This window comes from Drosophila innubila, chromosome X, assembly GCF_004354385.1.
Source record: "Drosophila innubila isolate TH190305 chromosome X, UK_Dinn_1.0, whole genome shotgun sequence".
In the NCBI taxonomy this organism is placed as follows: domain Eukaryota; kingdom Metazoa; phylum Arthropoda; class Insecta; order Diptera; family Drosophilidae; genus Drosophila; species Drosophila innubila.
In genome coordinates, this window is record NC_047626.1 from 9275303 (window position 1) to 9300402 (window position 25100).

General features: G+C 34.2%; 1 protein-coding gene across 1 annotated transcript in view; it reads left to right on the forward strand.

Moving 5' to 3' along the window:
* The first annotated feature begins 1291 nt into the window (after positions 1-1291).
* The window catches only part of LOC117784491 (tyramine beta-hydroxylase), a 35744-nt gene continuing 11935 nt past the window's right edge, over positions 1292-25100 (forward strand). Inside the window, exon 1 of the mRNA XM_034622245.1 lies at positions 1292-1649. Coding sequence (XP_034478136.1) covers positions 1418-1649 — 232 coding nt within the window. The 5' untranslated portion in view covers positions 1292-1417. The remainder of the gene's footprint in view (positions 1650-25100) is intronic.

Sequence of the window (25100 nt, forward strand, 5' to 3'; positions counted from 1 at the left end):
AAAAATTTGTGCAGAAATTTGAATTGGTATTACAATAGAAATTTTAATTGAAAACAAGGCATTGTTTAATTATTAATAAGTAATAGAATATAGATTGAAACTGGCGGAATTTAGCTTATAAGCAAGTTAATTGAATTGAATTCATTTGATTGATTATGCAATAAATTAGAATTGAAAAGGGCGGAGATTAAAGAGATGCAACAAATTGAAAGCCAATTGATTAAAATTGTGTATGCTCAACCCCACAACTGAATTGTGCTTATCTAACCTACGCACATACTTATATATGTACGTATACATAGCCACAATTGATTAGCACAATTTAGACATGATAAATGTACCGTTACATTTACAATTTTTCCCGTCAAACTTTTGGGGTCCATTCATACAGTTAAATGCACCGCAGAGGGACTGTCAGGAATTCCGATTGCCGGCCAACAAAAGGTAGACGACGAGACAGAGACCGATGACTAGACCAATGTATAGTAAGTGTGAAAGAGACAGCCAGACATTGGGTTGGTCATAAAATGAGTTTTTGTTGGCGCACACGTAGCACGAGGCACGAGGCACGTTGAAAACTTTTTAAATAAGTTAAAGATACTGTGGCAAAAACTGTGAGAGTTAAACCCACCGACAAATAAGGAACAAGTCGTAAAATCGCAAAGTGCGCTGCAAAGTATACTACACAAATTGCTCATGCAACGTTTGCCAATTGCGCGTGGATCGACAAAGGCAATAAAATGAATCCGCACCCACACATTGATAAATAAACATGCCAAATGACTATCTCAAAGCTTTTTTTTTTTATAATTTCTATACTCCGTAAACAAAAATAGAACTGTTATGGGTAGCATAGAAAGTATGGATACCTCGCTTTAATGAATAAATCCCTGATCATATGCAAATAACTTGAACGTGTATTGTACATACAACTCAATATTTATTAACTTAAGGATATTTTTTGTTAAGAATTGTAAGGAGAGATTAAAACTCAGCTAATAGTTAATTATTTAAAAATAGGGTATCTATGTAAAACCATATCACAGGGTAGCCTCTAGTTACGCTAAGGACTCCTAAAGACTAAAGTGTGTTTTACTAACTAATCTTTGAGACAGGGTATCTGTATGTCGTGTAATATTATGCATATACCCATTACTTATGTAATTTTGTGCTTATCACAGGGTATTTTCTAGTCATCCACTGATTTTGTATCATTGACATGCATTGCTTACGCTTTATTAACTTACGTTTTATATTCAAACAATCAGTAGTTATAATAACAACATCAACAACAACAACAGCTGAAACAATTAGCACAATTACAGTTACAACGGCAACAGCAGCCAAAGTCAACGACAACAACAAAAGCGATAAGCGATAAACGATAAGCAGTAAACGATTATCGCTGCTGTCAAAAATGTCGCTGCATCAAAGCACTCAACCAGGCAAATGCCAAACGGATGTCAACAAGCGACAGCGGCAACAACAAAATCAGATGCAGCAACCGCTAACACAACAACAACAACAACAACACGAGCAGCAGCAGCAGCAGAGGCAGCGGCAGAGACAGTCGACGCAGCTGCTGCCAGTGATGTTAACGCTGCTGATGCTGACGCTGTTGACGCGACCACTGAGCGCCTACTCCAATCGTAAGTACAGTTTTATTCACGATTTGCATCTAAAAATATATTTGACGCTTTTTAAAAAATTCAAACCGTCATAACTTTGTCAAAACTTAACCGACTTCCTTGCGGAACGTCCATTTTATTATTGTTTGACTTCTATTTTGATTCTGCATCACAATTGGAAAAGTAAATTTATTTCTTTTTCACAAAATGTTAACTGTCATAACTTTGTCAAATTTGGACCGATTTCCTTGCGGAATGTCATTTTTATCAATATTTGGCTTATATTTAGATTCTGCATCAAAATTGGATAATACTTTTTCTTCTTTTCATCATTGTCCATTTTTCTCATACTCTCGATTAATGTTCATTCTTTCCAACACTTCCCCTTGACACTTTTGCACAAACTTTAGACTATCATAACTTTGTCAGATTTGAATCGATTTCCTTGCGGAATGTCAATTTTATCATTGTTTGACTACTATTTTGATTCTGCATCACAATTGGAAAATTAAATTTTTTACCTTCACTGTCCATTTTTTTCATACTCTCCATCAATCTTTATTCTTCCCATATTTTTCCCTTGACACTTTTTCACAAACTTTAAACTGCCATAACTTTGTCAAAGCTTAACCGATTTCCTTGAGGAATGTCAATTTTATCAATATGTGACTTATATTTTGATTCTGCATCAAAATTGGATAATACTTTTTCTTTCCATCACTGTCCATTTTTTTTATACACTCGATTAATGTTCATTCTTCCCATATTTTCCCCTTGACACTTTTTCAAACTTTAAACTATCATAACTTTGTCAGATTTGAATCGATTTCCTTGCGGAATGTCTATTTTATCATTGTTTTACTTCTATTTTGATTCTGCATCACAATTAAATTTTTTACTCTCATTGTCCATTTTTTTCGTACTCTCGATTAATGTTCATTCTTCCCATACTTTCCCCCTATCACTTTTTGACAAACTTTAAACTGTCATAACGTTGTCAAATTTGAAGCGATTTCCTTGCGGAATGTCCATGTTATCATCGTTTTACTTCTATTTTGGTTCTGCATCACAATTAAAAAATTAAATTTTTTACTCTCATTGTCCATTTTTTGCATACTCTCGATTAATGTTCATTCTTCCCATATTTTCCCCTTATCACTTTTTAACAAACTTTAAACTGTCATAACGTTGTCAAATTTGAACCGATTTCCTTGCGGAATGTCCATTTTATCATCGTTTAACTTCTATTTTGATTCTGCATCACAATTAAAAAATTAAATTTTTTACTCTCATTGTCCATTTTTTTATACTCTCGATCAATGTTAATTCTTCCCATATTTTCCCCTTATCACTTTTTCACAAACTTTAAACTGTCATAACTTTGTCAAATTTGAAGCGATTTCCTTGCGGAATGTTAATTTTATCATTTTTTGTCCTCTATTTCAATTCTGCATCAAAATTTGAATTTTCAATGTCCATTTTCCCACCATTAGCTGCCACAAAGAAATGTATGGCGCGAAATATAAAATGCAAAAATACTAAATGCAGTTGCAGTGAAAACGTGATATAAAACGATCACATGAGTAATTCACGTGCTTCGCGCAACTTTGCTCATTATAAAACTTTAACTTGATTTTAATCTCTCCCATGCTATCTGTCGGATTACCTTACTTCCTTCGAGCTATCGTTGGCCTTATCGTGTTTAAAGCAGCTGCTGCTTTATGGCAGCTGCAAAAGTAACGCATACGCCGTGTTGTACTTGTATGTTGTATGCAAAAGCATGCGTGTGGCATTAAGTTATCACAAGGATGTCGAGCCGCATGAGCACGGCTTTCATTGCCTCACGCGTGTGCTTGTGCTTGTGACACGTTTGTTTGTTTGCATCTTTATATTTTTTTTCTCCTGTTGACAAGCATTTAAATGCACACCCACCCAGCAAGAGTGTGAGTGTGAATGCGAGTGAGAGTGAGAGCGAAAGGACTCGCCTACGCGACAGCTTCCTTGTTGGTGAAAGTTCAAAGTAGTTGGCTCCGGGTTGCCCAATGGCCCGACAGCGACTGCGACAGCGACAGCGACGGTTGCCAACAAGACGCGCATTAAAAATCAATAGAACCTACAAATGTATCCTTCATTGGGCCAACAAAAAGTACAAAACATTTGTGGCGCCGCACAGTGGCACAATCTCTGATTTTGCTGAACAAAAATCATATCTTTTGAACCAATAAAACACCGCTGCGATAAAAAGTAAACCAGTGAATAATAAGAAATGAACGTAGTTTCATATGAAACTAAAAACATAATTATCGGTCGAATCACTTGTCTACAACTCAGCTTTAAAAAGAAAGGTCAACTTTGAGAGGCTGCCACGCCCATAATGTTACCTGATTTTAAAAACATTTTGGATTTGTAATCCTTGAAGAATTCTTAATCGAATGCATATATACCTTAACAAGCGCTTTCAACGAAAACTTGATTTTTGTACCGCCTTCTTGCCCTAATGTCCCACTGTGCGCCGTTGCTGCCACAAAACGAATTGCAGATGCTGTGCCAGGTGCCCCACTCTGTGTAACTGTGTGTAGTCTGTGTGTATGTGTGTGTGTGGGTGTGTCTGTATGGTCTGACATTGATCGATAACGATTAAATGGCAATAGATTTTGCATAGCTGAGTGCAGAATAACATTTGCCTATCAATGTGTGTTTTTTTTTTTTTTGAACGATTATTTATTGGCTAGAGATGCAAAATTTTAACGATCACTGTGAAATCTACGTGCATTTAGATTTAATCGATAACAGTACACATTTCAAGATAACTAAAGCGATGTCCCTATGTTTCTCAATCAATTTGTAAATGATTTGGTACATGTGACTGACATTTCGATAACAATATTGAGCTTCAAGTTATTGCCAATACGAAACGATAACGATTTTATGTGGATACATTTTGAGGTGATGATTTGGAGCTATCTCCAGTAGGTTTTATTTCAAAGTTTATTAATATCCAGCTAGTTCGATAATTGCTTCGATAACTTTTGCAAATTATATCGTACAGCTTTAATCGATTACATTGTTTCTTATCTATATAACTGCTGCCTACATTGACTCGTTGAAAAACTATGCTTTTGAAATCTCTAGAAATTTCCTTAACTTTTATACCGATAACAATATTAAGGTTACGTTTATCGCCATTTCTCGCTGGCCTCATAAACGGTGCAACAAGTGCGATTGCTCTGTTGGTTCACACGCTGTTTAATAAGCCATCAAAATGGAATAGATGCGCTGTTGACCAACCGATTGATGGATTGACGACATTCCCCATACCACAAATTCTTTGGCTTATCTTTATCCTTCGTCGGTTTATGCGCATATTCTTCGATGCCATGAAAAATACTCATGAATTCTTGCGTCTAAATGCAAATCAAATGAATACATATTAAGAAGATATACATAAGAATTTTAGTGTCTGATGGCTCAACTGATGGATTTACATACACTTGGGAAATGCCCGCTAGTTAAGAGCGTCTGATTAGTGTCGACTAAAGGGCATCACGCGAATGTTTGTCATGCCACAGCCAAAGTGCTCCATAAACACAATAACATGCCCCTTCCCAACAGCTCCTTTTAGCCAAAACTAAAACAAAATCACAGAATTCTCTTCAGCATGTGGCGTGCCTTCGCCCCATTTCCAGCTTCCAAGTTTTTCAAGTTCCATATTCATTTTATTCGCTTGTTTTTCTCTGACATACTCTGTAGTAAAGCAAGTGGAATAGTTGCGAATTAAGAGCTTTTGTGTATAGGAATTTTATATGATATATATTCTGTATTCCTTAACAGGAGTGAATTCTTACTGTTAAAATTTGACTTAAATTTGTTGGTTCTAGACGCATTTTTTATACGAAAATTCTTAGTTAATAAAGAAAAAAGCAGCCTTTCGATAATAAAAAAAAAAAAACAATTTGATTGGCAAACCATTTGTTTTTATATTATTTTTTTTAGTTTTTTTAGTATTATTTTCTTAAGATTCTCTAATTAAAAATATATTTAAAACTCATTTATTTTTTTATATTTTTTTTATTTCGATTTCTGCTCAATTTAATATACCCACCTAAATGATAAGCAGAAATGTGTCGACCTTGCTGCAGGGTATTGGCTAGACGTGCAGGCAACTCTCAATTGAATTTCACTTGCTTGCTATTCTTATACCCTGTACCAATCATGTTTTAGCACACTAAAAATAAACATTTTCTAAAAACAATTCGGTATAATGAAGAAGTTTTTTTGTATGTCGTAGTAAATACTAATTAGTAGTTTCGTTACACAATTTGTATTGAAAGGTACATTTGGCAGAATTTTTACAGCGTATCTAATAGTCGCTTATACGCAGCCTAGAGCAAAGTTGTTTGTTTATTGAGTTGTTTCTTGTTGTCTGCGATTTCTCGCTGCGTGCATCTTGGAAGAAGGCAGCCTCGTCGATTGCCCTGGCTTAACTTGGCTTTGTTTTTCTGCCTTACAGTCTCGACTCCATATACCCCATGTATCCCCCCACTCCATGACCCTCAGACCCAAAGTCATCCCTACTCACAACAGACTGTCTGCTATGTTCACTGTTTAATGGCAGTCGGGGTCATATTGTGCCGAACAATTCAATTTGTTTAATCCACTCGCTGGGCATGTTAATATACCCTACAAGAACAACATACAAAGCGAGTATATATGTACATATATGTGGTATAAGTATATATACATATATATATATATATGGCCTGACATTGGCTTGTTAGAAGCGATAAGCTAACCCATTTCCTCATTGCCATTCAGTCGATTTTTGCAACCGGAACCGGGTCGCGTATTACACACATTTTCATTTGCTCGACAAATGCTTTTCTCGCACCTGCGCCATTTTGTGCTTGCTTTTTGAAATTTTTATTTTATTTATTTTCCCCCTTTTCTTGCTGTGTTTATTTAATTCGCGTAAATTTTTATTAATTGTAATTGAAAGCTTTACGAGCGCGCGTTTAGTTTCCCAAAGCGCCTTTGTTTATACTTTAGTTTTTTTTTTACTTCTACTTCTGTTCTCTTTTTTTTTCATTTTTCTTTTTGTTTTCTGTTTTTTGTGTAGTGTGCCCAGCTGCAGTTTTTTGTTTTTTAGTGTGTGTGCATGGCGCTTACTTTTAGTGCTCTTCTCCTCATTCTTCTACAACTTGTTCCTGCAGTTGTTGCTGTTGTTCTTTGTGAAGTGTTTTTTTGTTTGGACTGACGCTAAGCTGGCTTGGCGCAAATCCCCGTTAAAGTTCGTTGCTACCGACCTCAGGGGTACGGCTATAGTAACTCTCTATACCCTTCCCTCTCTCCCTCACTCTCTACTCCAAGTGACAGCTGAGACTGCTCAACTTGCTGCCAAGATTTACGGTTGACTGAACTGTTTCCACTAAATATTTGTATATATGCGTATGCATATGCGTTTTTCCACTAGCCACTGAGCACGGTGGCTAACTCTATTATAACTTTCATTGGCTTAACATAAGAGGCTATTCGAAAAGTTGAATAGGTTAACGGAGATGTGAATTTTCAATCTTTGAAATAATTCACATGAGTAGAAGACAAATAATGTCCAGGCAGATAATGAGCATTCTATGGGAAAAAAATATATAAAAAGCGGCTTAAAATTTTGAATAACATTTATGTGGTTTTTAGACTAATTGGTACTGAAGAGAAGATCATATATGTATCTATGTATTTGCCACTTAAAAGAAAACCGTTACATATGGTTATTTTCTATTTATGTTTTATATTACTTATTTATTTTTTTTTTGTTTTTTTTTTCCTAGCGATAGAGCTAATGAAATTACTTAAGATAACACGAGTCAATATATATTACATTTTAAAATAAAAATCACTAAACGTAAATTTAGAAAATTTAATTATTGCCATTTTTAATTTGTTTTGATTTTTAGTTTTTAATTGAACAATTTGAAGATCGTAACAAATAAGATTTTAAATATTAAAATTGCAGTTTTAAAAATTATTCAAAAACTTTAACTTTATCAAATTAAAAATTTAATTCTGATCATGAAAAAAGACTCTTTAAAATTTATAAAAAAATAAAAAAACCGTTGCAATGTCGGATAAAAATAGAACTCTCGTGTTCAGTTACTCACTAAAAAATAAGTGATTATATGACTCTAAACGGCATTGTTTCAAATCCATAATTATAAAAGAGTGTTTTAATTCCATCGTTTTGAGCTGGTAGCAAAATCATGGCACTATCGTTAATCAGCTATTTGAAGAATGAGATATGATTTTATTAATGTGACATGGTTTATCAATTCATGACCTTCTTTTTCTTCTTCTTTTGCATTACTTTTTTCGACATTCACTGCCTAAATAAAGGTATAAAAGTGTAGGCTTAAAAGGGGAGGGCAGTGACTAATGTAAGACAAGCATAATGGCAAATGATTTTCAAAAAATATACACTCACAGAGACAGACAACTAAAGCTTGCCCGCATACCGATAACTTGTTCTTGTTGTTGTTGCTGTTGTTGCTGATGTTTTTGTGGTTGTTCTTCTGGAGGGGCAGCCCATAGCGACTTTTAAAGTTATTGCCATTCTTATCGTTCGTATCGCCTGTTCGCTTGTCAAAGCCAAATCCCTCGACAGCAGCCCCAAAAAAAAAAAAAAAAATTTTGCCTGCTCATCGCAAGCCAAACAGGAGCAGGCCATTTAGGAGAGGGTGGTTAGAGAGAGAGAGAGGAGAGAAAGTCGACTTCACGTGACATCGGTAAATGCTGTCTAATAATCGTGCGCCATAATCTTTGGGGAGCAAGATTCCAAAAAAAAAAAAAAAAAAAAAAAAAATGTATGCAAAAGTATTTTGCGGTTGCAATCAGCCGACAATCAAGCGAATTACACGCAAAATGAGCGCCAGCGTTTTTGGCTAATGAGGCGTCCATGTCAAAAGATGCCAACAATCAATAGGCCAGCAAATAGACCACCCACACACAGATAACTTCAAGTGTGTGTGTCTGTCTGTGTGTTGTGGCAGCAAAGTGAAAACTTGACTGAATAAATAATAAACTTAAACATGTGTCCGCTCGCTGGGGCACAGCAACCAAACTTGACAACATTTTCGTTTTTATTTGGGCCAAAAGTTTTTTGGATCTCGTGCCGACAAGCAGCATTTTGATTTGCGAGGGTAGCTTAAGTCGTTTCTAATGCTCTTAAGTAATATAATCATTTGCTTACTACTGCAAAGTATTTTTTTATTTACAAATTTGATATATTCATAATGATTCGTTTATTATGAAATTTTTAGTATTTAAATATGTATGCAGCAGAAATCAATGCTTTCTTTATAATATTTCTAATGTTATTCTTATTTTAGGATTTAGAAAAAGAACTAAAAACTTTGTAGATACAAAATTTCTAGGTTTTTTATGATTCGGCTACTAAAAAGTATTAAGAATAAGAAATTTAAAACGCTTAAGTATGTTCATAAGTAGCAGAAGTTCTACATTTTTATTGATAATAATTTTTTGTTGTTATTCTTATGATTAATATTAAAAAAAGGAGCTTCAAACTTCCATTCATTGCTAAAAAAATTGCTGATAACATGAAAGCAGCTCTTTAAAATTTAGATAGATAGAAAGTTTAAATAGATGGATAACTATAAAGTGGATCAAGCCGATCACAAACACGATCCCATATAATACGACATAGCATAATTAAAGTTGTAGCTCAAGCTTCCAATCACTTAATGCATTATTATAGACTATTTATTTAAGAAATAATCTGTTACGGCTCAAACTACCCTCGTTCTACATAGAACCGATTTCAAAGTGTATTTTGTGCTCCAGTTTCAGCATGAAACGTGTGTGAGGTTTCAACGGATGTGCATGTTGAACGTGGCGTTCCAAAATCACCAAAAGAAAAAAAAAAAATACAAAAATAAAATAAAGGGCCAATAATGTCCATTTTGCGACGTTTGCCAATTTCGAGTCGATTTATTTAGTGGAAACCAATAAATAACCAATGATGTACGAGTATGTATGTACAAATGTACGAGGTATGTATGTAATCGCATCTCGTTTGCCACCTTGCCGCATCTATTTGTCCATCTATCTATCGCACTTTATTTCCTCACTCTTTTTCAACTGTGGCATTCACGTTCACTCGGGGATTCCCCAGAGTGCAACGCTGCCTGCAGCCCCACCACATTCTCCCAGTCATTCCCATTCCATTCCCATACCATACCATTCCAATTCATTTCATTTCATTCCATACCATTCTTTTATATTCTTTTTGCGCAGCTTTATACCCAGTAGCCAGAGAAACTTTTAGTTGTGTTGTCTTGTTAGTTATTTTCTTAGTTATATAATTATTATTATAAATATGTTCTGGATCATTGGTGAATTTTTCGCTACCTTATGAATTTAAAATATTTTTTATTTTTTTTGTTAAATGGAAAAACCAGCTTACTAATTTATTGTTAAATTTCATAGCGTATCGCAGATCTTTTATTTTAATAATTATTATATATTTTATTATTTTGATTCCTAGTGCTGCATTTTAAGGCACTAGTCACTATTATCAATTTACAGGGTATCTAGCTAAACGAGCATTTTCGAACGATCTTTCATTTATCTTCACGCCACATTAAATAAAATTATGTTTTTATTTAATTATTTTGATTCCTAGTGCTGCATTTTAAGGCACTAGTCACTATTATCAATTTACAGGGTATCTAGCTAAACGAGCATTTTCGAACGATCTTTCATTTATCTTCACGCCACATTTAATAAAATTATGTATTTATTTAAATATTTTAATTCCTAGTGCTACATTTTTAGGCACTAGTCACTATCAATTTACAGGGTATCTAGCTAAACGAGTATTTTCGAACGATCTTTCATTTATCTTCACGACACATTAAATAAAGTTTTGAATGGTTGCCTAAAAACTTTTATATGTATGACAGAGTAGTGTAAGATTTATTTACAGGGTATCTCGATAGTCAAGCATTAACTAACTCATTAAATTGAGAAAATTAGCAAACAAAAAAATGTTTTACTGACTTACATGATTTTGACTATATGAATGGTCTTTAAAAGTCATATTACAGGGTATTTAGTTTGTCATGCAGTTTTCAGCTTGACACTCGCTACGTGCTGTCATTTTTTTTATCATCGTCTTATTTTGGTAACGCGACTCAACTGGCAACACAATTTAACACTTTACTGTTGCTCTGGGGGATCCTGAAATAAGCCAAGCCAATTCCGATTCCTCCCCTCTCTGCACCGTACACACACTTATCGCCCCTCTAGCATAGACTACCTATATAGTATAGATAGATATACATATATTGGAAGCTGCAACGCGTTGCAGCGTGTAAAATGTGCCACCATTTTAGTTCGTTTTTGGCAAGATGGCGTCGTTCAACGCATTTCCGTTAACATTACACGCTCATTTCCGCTTCATGTGGCTTTATGAAGCGACACATCACATTCTGTTGCCCCATTCCCATCCCCTAACCCTTCCCATTCTCCTACACTTCTCCACACACACACACAATCACACACACATGGTCTGAGGCGTGACTGTCACTTAAAGCGCGCTCAAGCAAAATGCTGTCCAATAAGATTTTCTTCATCTTGGTATTTTTCCCGTACAGTGTTAGAAATCGATGCAAAGCGCGTGCCCATTTTATCAGTTTGGGCTTAATCGTGGCTTTATGCAACCACTTACCTAGTAACAGGTGACAGTTAGTTTTACCTTCAACTTTACTTGTCATATCTTTTTTTTTTACTTCTACTAAAAGCTGCTCTACGAGTATTCAGATTCTGTTTAATGTAGCGTATTTAAATAGGATGTGTGTGTCGGCAAACTATGCGCTACTCAACACTGGTCACAGCTAAGTCGGCTTTAGACAGCTTTATTTATGTCCTGAATTTTAGCTAAACTATTCTCAGAAATACAAAATAATAATAAATATGCATTTGATTTTTTTTTTTTCGAAAATTTGCTGTATCTACTTGGGCATATATTTAATAGATTGTTTTTTAAAATTTAAAGCATTTAGTTAAAAGTTTTTTAAATAACTTCTTGAAGTTAATTTCTTCACAAGGCAAGGAAATTAGCCTCCTTCTACGTTGTCAAAAAGTTTTAGATTTATGTATTAAATATATATATTTTAAATTAATTGTTTTGTACGGGTTTCATATTTCTGTATGGTAAAAAATTTAGATTTCCTCACCGGTTTCTATTTTAGCCAATAAAATTGTGATATACATATGTAAATATATTTATTCAAAAAATCTTAAGGTCGAGTGTAAAAATTTTTATAAGTTTCATAATTCTGTTTCTGTAATTTAAAAGACTGAGTAACTAAAAATCCTTCATTTGCAATAATTTTAGTTATAGTTTTAGAAACTAATTTAGAAAATGACACTTGTCCTTAAATTCCATTAGCTAAGTTTATTTATGCTATCAACAAAACTTTTTAGTATTTATTTTTTTATCATTTAGTCACTTTTAGTTTTCATTTAGTTAAGCTGTCAAAATTTACTGTTGACTTACGAGACAGATGTGTAGAAAGCTGTAAATGTAATTTCTATTCTTAGACTGCAAATGGCATTTTTTGAGCTATGGTTCTGTTTACTTGTCTCAATCGGCTTATCAAATCTCATTCAAAACAATTATTTTCTTTCATTATTTTTGCACTTGAAAGTGCTTACAGTTTTCAAACCCTTCTTTACGTATTCAACCTTTTTATTTGTTCATTTGCTTTTCCTTTGGCCTTTATCATGGCCTATCTTTGCTTGCATTTAAGTACAGAACAAGTGCTGAAGTAAACAACTTGGCTTTGCTTAAGTTGAGTGTGTTGGACTAGAAGATGCTCTGTAGTTTGCTTTTTAACATTGAGAAGGAAATTTTAAATATACTAAAAATTCTCTCAAATTTTAATAAAAATGCACTATACAAAAATAAAAATATAAATTCTTTATACAAAGTTAAATTTAATTCTTGAAATCAGCTGTTCAATACATTTAATAATGCATACCCTTTGGTTTCTGTAATTACAGAGCATTTGAAAAAAGGGCAAAATATATAATAAATATTTATTGTATGTATATATATTATTTTTCCCAAAAGCTGTCAATTTGTATTTGAAATTAAAATTCAATTCGTTGTTCAACTTGTTGTTGTTGTTGCTGCTATTAAGTAGTTGCTGTTAACTCGTTAGGACCACGCCCACACGCAAATGAGACGCCCCATGAAAGCCGGCAGGCAAAGTGTCAAAACGCCATTTCCAAGTAATTTGCTCATGTCTAAAATACCGCAACTCTGCTTGCCGCTTGCTGTCAGCTAGCAGCTAACGGTTGCCTAGCATTTAAGCCTCAGTTTTGGCCGGGTTCTTATGATGTGAAAAGTGTTTAATTAGCTGCCTGCTTGCTGCTGTTGGCTGTTGGCAAATATTTGTTAATTTGCTGGCGGCACATCAATTAGCGAGCTGAGTGAATCTATTTTAAATTGATTTTTGCTTGATTAAATTTGCGGCGCCTTCACGCGGCAGACAACGAGACACTCTTGCGCACACAAAACACACACACAAACACATGCATATATACATATATATATATATATATATATATATATATATATATATATATATATACGTAATTATCTGGTTGCCACATTTTGCGGCATAATTTAATTTGTGCTACGCTTTCATTTTCATTTTGTCATGTAACCAATTAGAAATTTTCCCTGTGGCGCATTTTCAACGAATTTCTTAATATGACAATGTCCCAATTCTTAACTCATTAGCTGAAGATTTGTCTTTACACAGCTGCTAGTTTCTCGACTTTACTTATTTTTCTTCTCTTTCTCTTCTTGCTTTCTTTGTTGTTCTCAACTTTTAAGTTATATATTATCTTAGTTTTCCACGAGGTCTGTTAAGTTCAGAGAAGTTTAAATGAATTTTTTAATGAAATTAGTAATAAGCTTGCAATAACGAAACTAAGTAGCTACTAAATTTCTTAGCATGTAACCGATTTCTATTCATCTTTAAGTTGCATGTAAACTGATCTCTAATTCAAGATATTGTTATGATATTTGCTAGTCTAAGTTCCCTTTTTATTCAAGAGGCTATAAAAGTCTGAACCAATCCTATGATTTATTATTATACGATACATAAAATACGTTAAAAAGCCATCAAATCTAATATATAGTTTCTAGATTTTACTTGATTTTACTTTATCAGCAATTGCAGTTAAAATATTTATTGCATAATTTAAGGGTAAGATAACTATAAGCAGACATTTTAAATAAGAAAGTTTCTCATCGATTTTCAACTTGAGTTGAAGCAAAAGTACAAAACTTAAAAGTACTGACCCGATTCGAGCTGTCGAACACAAGCTTAGGGTATTCAATATTCACCATGCCGAATGACACTTATCAACTACTTTTGTTGCTTTGATTTGTGCTTTATGTATGAACGTTTTATATGCGCCACGTTAATGTCGATGGCGTTTGATTATAACCAAATATTCAGCGAATTGGGTCAACGATGCGCAGCATTAAAAAAAAAAAAAACGAGTGTAAGGAAGAAGAAAATAAGTGAAAAACCCTTCGAAAGCAGCGTTGAAGTGCAATGCATCAAGTGGCAAGTGGGAAAGCCTCGAGTGGGAAAGCGGCGAAAGCGTCTAGTGGTTTTTGCATTTGAAACTCATTAGTACAAACTGACTGCAACTTAGTGTGTGTGCGTGTGTGTGTGTGTGTGTATGTGTGTGTACACAGAGGTGCAGGTGTCTGTATGTGTGTGTTTTTGCCATCTTCTTCGGCTCAGCTGCCCTGTGTGCGATAAAAACTTGAACCAAATTGAATCAAAGTGCTGCATATGCGATTCCTATTTGCATAGAACACCTCTACACATACATGCATGTGTGTGTGTGTGTGTGTGTGTGTGTGTGTGCGTGTGTGTGTGAGAGTGTGCACACGGATATAATCTATGCAAATGTTAAGCTATTATTAAGGCACTAAAGCGCACTTGGATCAGCGCAATGCACAGACAACCCAACAATGTTGTCCTTTTATATTAGTTATACCTAATGACATTAGCTGAATATTACGTAGATTAAATTTAGCAGCACTAATATGTGTCTGTGTTACCAGTTTAAATTAGCCAGCAAATGTGAATAGTTTCTGAACATTGCTTAAATTGAGTGCATATAATTGAGGGAATTTTGTACGAGGAGCTTTAATGTGCTTAAAATTGAAAGCAAAAGTTGCACTTACATTAGTTGCTATTAATATTTAATTATAAGTTATATTTACACTCAATAATGCCTAAAATAAGATATTTTTATAGATATTATCAATTAGTATAGTGATTTTGTATACAACAAAATTAAAATAAAAATAGCAAGCAAAAAATATAATGAGCTTTAAGTTGAAAGTTGTAGCTATTAGTGCTACTCTATTCTTATATTAAATATTATTTAAAATTCGATAAAAATCTATTTTTTATAATATCTAACATAATTTATAAAGTTTATCCAACGTATTGTATCACTCTGCAAAGTTTTCTTCTACAAGCTGTAATTTTTAAAAGCTTAGTGCTTTGAAATAATAAATTTAATCTTAATTCAGATCTTAATGGAAAGGCTAATAAAAAAACATTACCAATTATATTATTTGAAGAAAGAGAATATGGAAAACTTAAAAATTGCGCCATCAAATTTTCAGCAACAAATAGTCTCAATTTGTCATGCAAATTGAAGCGCGACGCTTTTTATGACCGCGACTGTATGTAAATATGCAAAAAAATAAAAGTATCGCAGATACAATATAAACAAACACAAATACAGACAGAACAAACACACACACACACACACGCACACACATGCTGATGGGTAGCTACATTTCATTTCATTTAATTTAGTTACATTTCTCTTCTATTTTTTTTTTTTAATTTTTCAAATTCATATTCCATTTTCATTTTCATATTTTGCCATGTTTTTGCTCTGCAGTTTTCCCAAGTGGTTAGCGAGGGGTGCGGTGTCCATGTGTTGGGTGTTGTGTTTGTCTAACGCGAGGCGTGGAGCGGGGGTTGGGGGGTGGGGTTTGCTGCATTAGCACAAAAGCTGCTGTTGCCTGAAATAATTCAAGCAAAACGAGCGACGGGGCAGCTAAAACCGGCCTCTGATGCTGCCTGAATGCAAAGTGTCGCTGACTTTTATATGCACAAAGAACAACAACTACTCAGCAACTCAGGTTGAAAAGGCGTAAAACTACACTCAAAAAAATTGCTTCATTAATTTAAATCAAAGTCTATTTTTTTTTTAATAAATAAATTTCAATATATATTTTTCAGTAAGTCTTTTTCGATGTTAATTTAATAAGTGTATAATTTTTATAATCTTTATTTTACCATTTTTTTTATCAAAAGAAAAAATATTATTACAGGAATCTTATGATTTTCGTATTCGCGCTAACATTTAAGGCTTGAATTAAAAAGTCAGAAAATATATAAATAACTAAGACATTTATAAATCGTATTTTTAAGTAAAATTCCTTCAAATATTAGAAATTAAAATTTTCAAGAATCAATTTAAATGGGAAAAATTTGAAAATAAAATACCTTATTCGTAATAAATTTGATCAGAAGGCAGTCTTAAATTAAAAAATCAGAAAATATATAAATAAATGATACATTTATAAATCGTATTTTTAATTTAAATTCCTTCAAATATTAGAAAAATTTTCAAAAATCAAGATAAATGGGGAAAATTTGAAAAAAATATTATATAATTTATTTGTAATAAATTTGATCAGAAGGCAGTCTTGATCTCAACATTCGCGCTAACGTTTAAGGCTTGAATATAAAAAGTCTGAAAATATATAAATAAATAAAACATATATAAATCGTATTTTTAAGTTAAATTCCTTCAAATATTAGAAATTTAAATTTTCAAGAATCAAGATAAATGGGAAAAATTGGAAAATAAAATAACTTATTCGTAATAAATTTGATCAGAAGGCAGCCTTGATCTCAACACTTTATTTTCGCTCAGTGTATGGACAGCTTGCTGCTGTCGCCCTGTCACTTGTCAGCCTGTAGTAGTCAGTGCCAAGTTTATGGGTCTTGTTGGCTGAAAAGCATCTTTGAGTTACTTTTCAGCCTATGCCGCTGCTTAGCTCTTTCATCCATACACACAGATACTTTACGGGTGTGTGTGTGTGTGTGTGTGAGAGAGTTTTGCCGCAGCAGCCACCACACAATGTCATTAACCAAATGAATGGCTGACACTGCAGATTTGGTTGGTAGGTAAGTGGGCAGCATAATAAGATGTGTGTTATTTTCGACAACCAGTGCCTGAAAATATAAGCCAACCAGAATTCTACGATTACGTACATTTCTAAACATTACTTACTGCAATAAACAACTATAATTATTGTTGTTTTAAAATTGTTTTTTTTTTTTTAGTTTCAATAATAATTAAATATTGCCGCTTTCCATATGGCACTTGTCTTCAACTTGCGAAAATTGTTATTAGAAATACCTTAAAATCCAGCTCTGTAGCCATACTCAAACAATGTGACCAACTTAAAGGAAACTGCAAAGGTAGAAAATCCCAATTTGTAAGCATTTCTCACTCGACAACTATTTTCTCTGTCTCTCTGTTTTGACAAATATACTAAAATATATTAACTAAAAGGTGCTCAACAAATTTATTTGCTGAATTTGCCCGTGAATTTGTGTGCACAGTGTGAGTTGAGGTTGTTTAAGGGGGCGTCGTTTACTTGTGATTAAGTCGGTTGGCCGCAATGCTTTACTTTACCCCTCGGCAGCCCTCGCAATGTTGAGCCGTAGATTACCTAGCGGCTTGTGTGCTGTGACCTCAGCAAGAATTTCGACAAGTGTCTGGGTCGAGGCGAGATGAGACTCAAAGGAATGTCAGAGTGATGACAACAACTTAATGGAAATAACTACACATTTATAAGTGACAACTTTGTTGTTGTTGTTGTCTATGTGTGTGTATTGGGCTTTTGCCTTGGCCAAGAGCGTATAATTTATGGTCGAGGCGTGGCAGACAAATGGCCAGCATATGCAAGCTCAAGATGAGCAAAGAAGTAGATACGATTACAATTTGTAGGCGAAGCAGAGGGAAGCGTGAGAGAAACACATGCTGGGCTACACTCTTGTTTGTAAGCTAGCTCGTAAGATATGAAGATACACACACACACACACACACACACACACCATAGCAATAACTAACGGTAAATTAGTTTGCAAACAGAGTGAAAAAGGCAACTGGCAGATGAAACCTAATTTGGCCACGGCACACACACACTTTCACACATACGTATGAAAAGGTTCCTAAAGGTGGTGACGTTGCCGATGGTCTGGTATATTTTTTTTCCCTTTTTTTTTTTTGGGGAAGGACATGCGTGGGCAACAGACTGAAACAAAACAAAACCAAAAACCAAACCAAACCAAACCGTAGCGAACCGAACAGAAACTAAAGCAACCGACGAACCGCTGAACAGATCTGAACCAACGGACCGCATCAGCATCAGCAAACAATTTAAGTTTACCAAATATTTATTTGCACAGCCGACAAAAATGTCTGAAGAGCTATTTACTTCAACCCAAGACCCTAAAATTTGCAAGAGAGTTAATAAATTATGGAATATCTTTCACAAATCACTGAGAGTTTATTTCTTTATTTTACTCAACTTAAACTAAGTGAAATTAATCAAATGAATTAAATATTTTTAGATTTTAAATGTTTTTGGTCATTTACAAAATTCTTAAATGATCTAACATTATTTGTACTGACTAAACATAATAAATTCGATATATATTCGTTTTTATTTTGTTGCTATCTGGTTCACAGATTTATACAACAGCAATACATACACAAATAAATTTGATTTTGTGAAGAAGCTTTAAAAAATGCTTTATTACAATATTGCTATTTATTTGTAATATTCTGGGAGTTTTTTTTTTAATTGCTTTTGACAAATTCGTAAGGCTCTCACAAACAGTTTTTCAATTTTTAAACTTACACTTTGAGCATTGAAATAGCTCAGCTTACATCGTTTGGTAGGAAACCACCTAAAGCATTATTAAATTCAATGCATTCCGGTTTATCAACAGTGTGCTGATGAGAATACCAAACAATCTCAATTGCTTTTGAATGCATTTTACGCGAATTATATTTTCATTTTTTTTACCAGCAATCTAATAGCTAAATTTGAGGAACTTTTTTTCCAAATAACAAAGTTTTCGCACAGTTTAAACGACTTTTTCTATGCTTTGATAAACGTGAAAATTTTACAAAGGATTTCCATGCACTTATCGATACTTATCGATACTACAAAACTAAGTATATTTCAAAGTTTAAAGTTTTGATGATTTATTTGATTTCTCGTGCTTGTTAGCGTCGACATCAAATTTCGAAATAAACGCACGGCACCGAGTCCTTAGAACAGCATACCCAACTCCCGACACGTCCTTCTGCCCTCTGTGTCCTGTGTCCGACCGTGGAAATGAAACGCCCGCTGTGAACTGATTTTTTTTTTTATCAATTTGGTTTCGGGCTGCGGTTTTCAGCCTACGTTCCGCCTTCTATCCACATTTTTGGACCCCAACGTGGCCACAAGCCGCTGGTTTTCATTAGCCCAGTACTGAAAGTGTATAGAAGCTTATAGATTTGTGACACTGACTGTCTGTCAGAATTAGAGCAACCAATTTGGGTGATAATACTATGCTGGATACTCAGCAAATTTCGGAACATCCCGAAACAATTATTCTGGTTAAAGGTTCTATTTTAGATTTGTCCTTTCCGTTTCGGTAATGCTAAAGCTGCAACTTGAGATTTAACATTATGAATTTTCGAGCACAAAAAGACAAATCGGATTTTGGGAAAAAAATTATTTAAAATTGTAATGCAGAATGAATAAAGAAGCAAAACCATGATCAAAATGATATTCCGTTTGAAAATCGGGTCAGTTTTGACAAAGTTATGCTAGTTTGGAGATGGTCAGACTTTTGACCTAGCAATTTTACAATCAAAATTTTTGTTAAATTTCCCATGATTTTTTACAAGAAAATGAATGGTCTCAGAATCAAGTTAAAAGTGTTGTTTTATACTAATTACGATATAAGGAGCTGATTAAAAGTAAAAACTTGAGAATTAAAATTTTCAATTTTCAAAATTTCAAAGGGGGGACCCTTAGCATCGAAATCAGTGTCAAGTAGAATTTAGAGGAAAATATTTTTTTGAAGGAATTTAATAAAATTTGAATGCAGAATGAATTTAGATGCCGAACCATGATCAAAATGACATTCTGTTTGAAAATCGGTCAAGTTTTGACAAAGTTATGAAAGTTTGAAGTTGGTTTGACTCTTGACCTAACAACTTTACAAGTCAAAATTGTTGCCCAATTACTCATGTTTTTTTTTGCAAGAAAAAATCAAGTTTAAAATTTGTTTTTAAATTTTCAGAAAAATCTTACTAAAATTTAATGTTATTAATTAATATAAAGCAAAATAATATTTCTACATCAATTGTAGAAAATAAAAAAAAATAATTTTTGGTAAATGTACCGAAACCGTACTGGTACAATCGATTGGTTTCGGTTTCGGTCTTAAAAATTTTAAGGTTAGTCTCGCTTAACTGTAACGGATCCGAAAAAGTTCTCTAATTTTTTTTGTATTATTTTATTCTTTTATTATGGTACTCGGGTTAAACGGCTGCGAAGATACAGGCACTAGGCATCGAGAAGTCGAGCACCTTCACTGAAGCGTACTTACTTGTTTTTTTTTTTGATTTGGTTGCTGTCCAACACTACACACATGTGCTTGTCGGTTGCCCACTGCCACCACATGCTGTGCCCCATACTTCTGGTCTGCTCTCTACGTGGTCAGCTTTATTAGGTTGGTTTCAGCTTTGGGCAGTTTTTGGGCTTCCTGCCGTTTCGCGTGTGCCTTTTAATTTATTTATCACTGGAACCAGAGCCGCAACTGTCGGCCATTTGGCAGCATTGGCCATGGCCCTGGACCTGGACCAGAGACTGGGACTGGAACTGGAAGTGGGACTGGGACTGGTTCCACGTTATGCGTACTTCTTGTGGCAATTTGGTTGCTCTTGTTTATGCAGGACACTGCGACATTTAGTGGCATGGAGGAGTCACGTTATCCTGCGTTTCGCATCGGATGCAAATGCTCACTTTTATGGCTATACGCGCAGTTCCTCCTTCTCACTCCTTCCCACTCCCACCTACTTTTTATACCCTGAGCCCATTGAAAATGTGCAAAACAGGGTATAATGTGTTTGGCAGAATGTATGTTCCTGGATACCGTACGTAGATCAAGTTTGTTATTTATTTATGGATCGGACCCCTATATCATATAGCTGCCATACGAACGATAGATCGAAAATGAAGTTTAAGTATGAAAAACTTCTTGGTTTTTTGAGATATCTCAACCAATCTGACACAATATACATTTGAGCTGGTATTATACATCCTGACCGAATTGGGTTCAAATCGGACTACTGTATCATATAGCTGCCATAGAGACGCTAAGTCGAAAATAAAGTTTTAGTATGAAAAAGTTTTTTGTTTATTGAGATATCGTAACCAAACTGATAGAAAACGCATCTGGGCTGGTATTATACAACCTGATCAAATTTGGTCCTAATCGGCTCACTATATCATATAGCTACCATAGAAACGCTCGGTCAAAAATTAAGTTTTAGTATGAAAAAGTTTTTTGTTTATTGAGATATCTTAACCAAACTGATAGAATACGCATCTGGGCTGGTATTATACATCTTGACCATATTTGGTTTAAATCGGCTCAATATATCATATACTACCTTAGAGACGCTCGGTCGAAAATAAAGTTTTAGTATGAAAAAGTTTTTTGTTTATTGAGATATCGTAACCAAACTGATAGAATACGCATCTGGGCTGGTATTATACAACCTGATCAAATTTGGTCCTAATCGGCTTACTATATCATATAGCTACCATAGAAACGCTCGGTCGTAAATAAAGTTTTAGTATGAAAAAGTTTTTTGTTTATTGAGATATCTTAACCAAACTGATAGAATACGCATCTGGCCTGGTATTATACATCCTGGCCATATTTGGTTCAAATCGGTCTACTATATCATATAGCTACCATAGAGACGCTCAGTCGAAAATCAACAATTTATACAGAGTACCTGGGCACAGGGTATTCTGCTGTCGAGTGTGCTCGACTGTTGCCGCCCACTTGTTTCTCTTACTTTTTACTCCCCCTCTGGATTTGTGGCTGGTGGCATTCGGCATTCAACGCGCATTCAGCATGGGGTCACATATGGCCTGTTAGCTGCAACGAGAACGCATTTTGAGAACCGTAAATCCGGCTTGGCAATCGATGGAGCTTTTAGGCAGATCCTCCACCCAAGTACTCAGGCCGCATGATGCTATTGAAGGCTCACAAAGGCATTCAATGTAATAATGGCTCAATCATGTACTCAATTTGAATGAGCTGGTCACACTTTTCGTTTGAAAAGTGCTGATGTGGAAAGGTTTATAAGCTGGCATATTGGTTTGCACGCTTCTCAATTAATTTTGAACTTTATTGCTACCTTTGCTTATTACTTTGCTTCTCTTTTCGATTTTCATTTCTCTTTATATTACTTTTATGCTTCGCTTTTCGTTAATTGACATATATTGCTTTTTTTCTTGCTTCTTACTTTGTTTCTTTCTGTAGTTTTTGCTGGCATTTTTGTTTAAATTATTGCTTTGGCTCTTCTAGACAAATGACAGCACCGTCTGACATGGTTTTTTTTTTTTTAATTAAAACAACTAAAATAGAATTGTATGTCTTAATCTTTATCATGATCCGAATAAACTATTGGAAAATAATTTTTTTATAGAATTTTTCCCAGCATTTCAAAATGAAAAGGTATTAAAGGTATTACGTTAAAAAATCTTTAAAAATATATTTTAAAATTTAAGGAAAAGTTTTACCTGAAAACAATTTCGAAAAAAGTTTAAACTGACTCGAGTCTACTGTTATCTTTAAAAAGTAATAGGCAGAAGTGGTTCTTTTGGAACCTTATATAAATTTCGATAAAAAGTTATATTTTTTAAGTGTATTATTTTAAGTAACAAAAGAAAACTCGTTTGTTATTAAAGTTTTTTATTTTCTGTCTTCTCCTTTTTAGAATTTTGTACACACTTTGACAACATGTAGTTCACGCTTATCTGATGATAATACATCAGCTAACTAATAGCTCAAACAACTTGTAGCTCATGCTCATGTTCCATGATTAATCATTGTAACTTTACGCTTTGGCACGCTTAACGGAGAACTTGCAGTTCACGCTTATCTGATGATAATTCATCTGAACTTTACGCTTTGCTTGGTTCTACTTCTCTTACTTTTTTCACTCAAATTCGGTATCGTTTCGTTGCTTCTCGCTTTAATTTTCGTGTCACTTTTCTATTTGCTGCTCATTCGTTTTGTTGTTAGCTTCTTTTTGCCTATCTTTTCTAATTTAGGATTTAAGTGGAAACTTGAAACTTCCGTTGCTTTATGCTTTATTTTTCATTAAACTTCTGTAGTCAATCTTTAATCGTTTAGTTTTTACTTTTACCTTGTCTAGTTTTTTGTCTCTTCAATTTCATTTAATTTCGCGATCTGTTGAGCTTTGACAACTTGTAGCTCAATCTCATATCTCAAGATAGTACACAATAACTTCTCGTTAAGCTTCTCGCTTTGATGCTTTGCAATTTGCCTTTGTGCAGACATTCAAAATGCATTGACTGACATTTACTGGCGTATTTCTTTTTTTCCTACTCGTAATTTATTGACTTAAGAGCGCCATTATTCACAAATGTCAATGTGAAGTGGATGAGTGAGACAGAACGACGAGAATCTAGGGGAGGAGGGCATGGATGGGTAGGTAAAAGGACGCGAAAGCACTTTGCGTTGCAATTACATTAACCTGGTCAACAATAAGTGCCATAATAATGCAAAACGTGAGCTCATTTCGAGTCAGTTCATCAAAATGCCAACAGATTTCCAATAAATTATTCAAAAAAAAAAAAAAAAAAAACAACAATATACTATACCAAATATCTGGATCTATTGATGTACAGTATAGTGTATATAGAGCTTGATTAATGTGCGCGTTGCACACAATAAATCCTACAAAATTTATGGAACTGTGGCAAACCTCAACGTTGACCCGCAACGAAAGCGAGCAACATTTTTGTACAAATATTTGTCACAATCAAAGGCGGTGGAAGGCGGTGGAAGGGAGTGGGAGTGGGACTGAGAGAGTGGAAAGAGTGTGCAAGATTGTCGTAATGGGCAGACACGCCCTCCATTTCATAACTCAATGTGACAAGAAGCGGACAACAGAGCAGTCAATTTCTATTAAAGTGACTGACCAAAAAGGACAAACTCAACTGCGGACATGGCAATTGCAGAAATACGAAAAGAATTCAATAAGCTTGTTTGAAAAGATTCAGAAAAGTGGAGAAAGCAGCTACCATAGCAATTGTAGAATTGTGCAACTAACGTTTAGAATAATGACATCAGTTGGACTAACAGCAATGCCAGCTGCCTCTTAAGCATTATTAAAAATATTTTTAGAGAGAAGAGCCAACTACGACAAGTTGGTTCGCATGCAGCTTAAGTATAATAAGAAAAATTCCTGTGCGCCTTGGCATGCCGAATGCTCATCTCATCACCGTCATCTTCATCGTCATCGGCATCGTCATCCTAAAGCGAACCAAGTTGTCGTTTCAAAAAGGGAAAACGTTCAACTATGCGCTGCTCCTTACTGCCAAGCCATGCACGTTTCAAGCAGCGCCTTCTCCCCATCCTTATCCTCCTCCTCCTCCTCCTCCTCCTCATCTTTTCCCCTCCACAAAGCCAAAGCCGAGCCGTCAAAATGACATTTCAAGTTCAGCATGAAAAAAATGAGAGTATGAAAGGATTTCTTCTGTATATCAAAGATTTGATACCCTCGTATTAATTTTCAACTGATCGTTCCTACGATCAATTAAAAGAAAGTCCTCACCATAAACAAGACAATGCCAATTTGTCCTACACTTTTTTTTTAAGCAAAAATATTTTTCATAAGATGACACTGATAAAAAAAATGTAAAATCAAGATCTTGGTCCCAGAACTAAGATTTTTGGTCTAAAAAATACCTTAAGAACATAAAATTCTTAAAATATGAGAGCACATCTTGATTTCAAGAACATTTTAATTAAGACCAAGTTCTTATTTTTAGAATAAATGTTTTTAAAATTAAAATAAAAAAATAATATAAATAAAAATTATTTTTTATATCTATGATTTTTTTTATTTTTTAAATTTAAATTTATTTATATTTAAATATGTTTGAGTAAATTTATTAATTTTATAAATGTTCTTTTAATTTGTTACGAGTGGGAT